At 42.6% G+C, this 4,661-nt stretch overlaps 1 protein-coding gene across 1 annotated transcript; it reads left to right on the top strand.

Annotated features, from left to right (window-relative positions):
- The first annotated feature begins 296 nt into the window (after positions 1-296).
- znf706 (zinc finger protein 706) lies at positions 297-4,427 on the top strand. The gene is made up of 3 exons (XM_071914713.2): positions 297-401; positions 2,144-2,279; positions 3,320-4,427. The coding sequence occupies exons 2-3, from the start codon at positions 2,145-2,147 to the stop codon at positions 3,413-3,415; spliced, it is 231 nt and encodes a 76-aa protein (XP_071770814.1). The 5' UTR covers positions 297-401; position 2,144; the 3' UTR covers positions 3,416-4,427.
- Positions 4,428-4,661: the final 234 nt, after the last annotated feature.

Consider the following 4,661-nt stretch of genomic DNA (forward strand, 5'->3'; position numbering starts at 1 on the left):
ATAAAAACTTCCAAAAGTACTACGGTACTTGCCAATTTACCTTTCGATTACTCATCAAATTGGTAAATGCATCCTCAAAAATCGGGATACCTACCTCTCCTGTGAATGATCACGGTAACCAAATAGCATTGATATCCAATATTCTCGTCATCCTTTCACTTGATAAAAATCAAAGCGGTGACACTGATTTGTTGAGAATACTACTAAGTTTAGTTGTAGGCTACGTACAACTTAACCCAGACACATCTTCACAAAATAGACCGGTGAATTTACCAGTTTACGGCAGTCCACTGAACGCGGCACAAGTTGCCGTAACGTTGATTAAGTCACTGGTATTCAGCGCAGCTGTCACACTTGTGTGTGGGCTTCAATTAAACGGCACATACTCTCACTTTTATAAGGTAAGAACTACTGCGCTTTTGTTATTGCTATTATGTAGCTAAACATATCGCAGGTAACGCCCCTCTTTAACTAAGGAGGTTAAAGAGTCGTAGGTTGAAGCGAACTGCACCATATGGTTAGCTGGCTAGCTAGCAAGCTAGCGAGGATGAGCTGACGCTAGCGTAAATAGCATGGAGCCCACGTTACAGCTGATCGCCGACTGTACCACGGGATCCTGTCCACTAACGCTAGCTAACATTAGCTTAAATGAGGCTCCCAAACTGTCTAATGTCAAGGAGCCATAGATAGATACGCTTTAGACCACGGCACAGACTCCATTTGATAAAGATTTCGTCCCAAGGACCCTAACCTCAGATGATTTTTGTTGTCTGTCTGTGCTGTAGGCGGCGGAGAGAGAACGAAACCTCATCAGAATAGTTTTTTTCCCCTACATTCTCTTACTGTACTAACATCTAGATAATGAAACGACGCAGAAATTAAACTATTAATCATTTTGCTGGGGAAAAGGGACCTTTAGTAGTTCCTGGACCCGAGGTTGGAAACCACTGGTTTTATTAACGTCCTGGTGTTAGAAGTTACTGACCTGCTTAGCCCGCGTACCAGAATTGGCCTAAACGAAAGGATGTAGGATATTAGCGTTTGCTAGCTAGCATGTTAGCATTAAATAGCTTGCAGACTAACAGCGGACTCTATTTATATCCGTTGCTAGTAAGCATTCCGTCCACCTCGAGTGTCTCCATTTCCACATGGCAGGAGTAGTTTCCCCCTGCACTGTCCGGGGTCATTTAGCTGTCTCTTTTGCCAGTGTTGTAAGTTAGCTGTATAGTTTGCTACTATTGACCCAAGTCGTGTAAGTTTGCACACTGAACTCGACCTATATCAAGGTAGGAGAGTATTGGCAATGCCCTTCGTGGAGCACATTCAGGACAAGGGAAAACTAGCCTATTAAACTACACAACAAAATCCATACCGAAATGGTTGTGTAAGAGAGAGCTTTACCCCCCCAAAAAACAAACCTCTGATTAAGAACCAGCTCCCAAACCAGCATTTCTAGTGTTGATTGGTTTGATGTGGAAGGGATTAGTCACACCCTGATGTGACTCAATGTTTTGTTGGCCTGCCTGCTAAAAGATTTTGGCTTCACCTGAGCCACTTGCATTTCAGTCCAAGTTAGACTGTGGCCTTATCTTGTTTACTTTGCCTGACCCAAGCTGAGTGGCTTTGATCAGGTGTTGGTACTCTTATCTCGCTTCATACAAGGTTTCTCCCCAGAAAACCAAAAGACTGATGGTAACACAATAACACAATCACTAAATATTCATTTGAGTCTTGCATCAGTGCAGTGCTAAAATCTAATGGGGGATTCAAAAACATAACAGCAGGCATCAGGGCACCGTGGTACACTGGTGTTAAAAACCTCACACTGACCAAAGCCTACTATACAGCAAAGCAGATAATCCTTAATAAAATTCATGGAGGTACTACTTTTGCTGGAGTTCCACTAGTGTTATTGCCTCCAACAATATACGCTTCTCTGTCTGCCTTATAAACCATAAATTGTTGCATGTACTCATCACATTAATTATGATATTGTGCAACCCATCTTCAGGTGGGGCACTGACATAATAAATCAAGGAACTATGTTGTCAGGCTTTTGCTGACTGACTTGTTTACAGTGTAGCTGCATAACAGCAAACTTAAAATCCACTGTTCTTGTGTCCTTCTCACTTGGCTTGGGCAGCATGGCACGTGGGCACCAGAAGATTCAGTCGCAGCAGAAGAATGCCAAGAAACAGGCAGAGGCCAAGAAGGCCAAGGGCCACGACCAAAAGACGGCAGCCAAGGCAGCACTAGTGTTCACCTGCGCTGTCTGTAGGGTGAGTATCAAGCCTCGACCAACCCAGAGGCCACGCTCTGGCTCAAGATGGGAAACTGTTTTTATTTTTTTTAAACTGGTTGATTCGTATGCCTTTGGGCTTGTTTTTAGATTTATATAAGATACTTCGACTGCTGAGATGTCATGTTAGACAGTAAAGAGTTTTTCTAAAAGTTGTGCCATTTCCCTCCATTATGGTTAAGTATTTGTTGGCTGCATCTTTGCTCAAGCTTGACCATGCACTTGCCCTACCTCCACTCGACCTAGCTTAGAGGATCCAGGGGGCATGTCCCCTTTTATGTTACCTTAGTCACTACACATATGGGGCGGCATTATTACGATCTTAACATCATCACTGGTTAAAATGATGTCATGATATGCCTTCACAGGGAGATTGTGGACATATTAGTGATATATTAGTCTACAATCCACCTGTAATTTCCATTCTTAACTTAGATTCTCTGCTTTCACCAAACTTTTCACCCGAGTCACAGTGCAACTTTCCTTCTAACCCATCCCTCACTAATACATTCAATGGTGTTGCGCACAATCGCAGTTTACCGTGATTGATGTTCCCCTTTGTTCTGTGGGAAATCTCAGAAACCCACGTTACAACCTGAACGGGCCTGAGGTTATTTTAGCCTGCTGCTTGTGTAAACGCAGATCTGAGCACAGCGTTCCACCAGCTGCAATCTGTCACAGCTCAAAACTCTTGTCATTTTCTAACATTTGTAAAGAAAGGATTGGCTCAGGTGGGAATACAACTAACTTACTTAGTAAATCGCCAAAGGACACAACCAAAAGAACACACTGAAAACTTAAAATTGCTCAAGAGCATTGCTGAGAACAGCCAAAGCGGCCAATCTATGTTGCCTTAAAGTGCTGTTGGAAATAAAATAATTACGAGAGCAGCACACATGAACAAACCTTTTGCTTTTACTATTAACACAGAGTTATGTCTTTACTGGCTTCATCACTGTATTTCAGAAATCCTCTGATATAGTGTGTTTCATTGTCCTGTTGAATGTTCCCTCCCTGCAGTCCCAGATGCCTGACCCAAAAACCTTCAAGCAGCACTTCGAGAGCAAGCACCCCAAGTCCCCCCTGCCCCCAGAGCTGGAGGGAGTGGAGGCATAAATGGCTACAATCACTGGAGTCCCACCCTGGATGCCAAACCGTGCTCCTCAAGGCCCCGCACCAACTCTGCACACTCAATCTGATAGGATTGGATTGATGCAAGCAACACGGCAAGCAACAGTTAGCTTCATTTAGCCTTTTGACAGGCCCGGTTGCCTTTTTGACACAATGCTTCCACCCATCCAGTCCTGTATTCTTGTGTATATATCCATAGGGGCTAAACCTAAAGGCCGGTTTTGTTTTCAGGGCCACTGAAGACCCGTATGATCCTTGAACAATACAAGTGGTCAGTGCAGATTTCTCCCTTTATTCATGCGGTTTCTCGGAACAGACTTGTCACTGACCTGAAGTTAAACCACTAGTCACTCTGTTGGGGCTTCTTCAGTAAAGGGCAAATTTGATCAAACGCTCAGAATGACGTGCAAATATGAATGTTTCCAGCTGCTAGCTCTGTACATCTTCATCTGAAACCTTCTGAGGAATGAAATGTGCCCCTACAGCTAACATGCCACTCTCTCTCTCTCATCCTCTCTTTAGCAAGATGAGGTAAACACACTGTGTCCTCGCAAAACAAGGATTTTGGCTTGGGTGGGAGAAAAAACAAAACTTTTTGAACTAAAAATAAAAACCTTTTCCTCCTAATTCAAGGTTTGTCGCCGTGAAATGAATGGAAAATGTGAACAAATCTAGTTTATTAGTCCTTCAGTTTCCTTTTGCTTTGAATGTTGGGTATTATTGAATCAAAGAGGAGATTGTGTTGCGTGTTGTCACATCAGTTGACTTCATTCATAGTCCCGTCTGTTCTGTTTTGCTGTAATCTTTCATCTAGCTAATCATTAATTTATGTTGGGTCTTAAAAATGTGAAATCTTGCCAGCCATTTCCAAGCTGCAACATGACTTGCAAGCGAATAAAATTCTACTGGAGCTTGTCGGCAACATTTGTATGCTTGGGAAATGAATGTATGCCCCAATGATGTAATATAACATTTTAATAAATTTTACTTTGTTTTATATCTGCTTTTTCCTCTTGGTGAGCTTTTGTTTTCTGTAACAAAGTTCTTCATGTTGTGATAATATGAAACAGGATGTATGGTGAAACTGAATGGAGCAAGTCGTACACGGATAAAGTTTCTTCATAGTGTTTCTTTTTATAGAGCTTGTTCTTTGAAAGAGTCCACCCGATCTGGCCTTCCTTTTCTCAAGTCTGTTATAGACTTGTGTCCTTTCAGCATCGCCTGTGCTCTT

This window comes from Centroberyx gerrardi, chromosome 19 (assembly GCF_048128805.1).
Source record: "Centroberyx gerrardi isolate f3 chromosome 19, fCenGer3.hap1.cur.20231027, whole genome shotgun sequence".
In the NCBI taxonomy this organism is placed as follows: domain Eukaryota; kingdom Metazoa; phylum Chordata; class Actinopteri; order Beryciformes; family Berycidae; genus Centroberyx; species Centroberyx gerrardi.

What these genes read in the sequence shown, in the direction of transcription:
- znf706 (XM_071914713.2), top strand. Translation starts at nt 2,145, where the DNA reads ATGGCACGTGGGCACCAGAAGATTCAGTCGCAGCAGAAGAATGCCAAG. An exon ending in TCACCTGCGCTGTCTGTAGG is followed by an intron (nt 2,280 to 3,319) that starts GTGAGTATCAAG and finishes CCCTCCCTGCAG; the next exon opens with TCCCAGATGCCTGACCCAAA.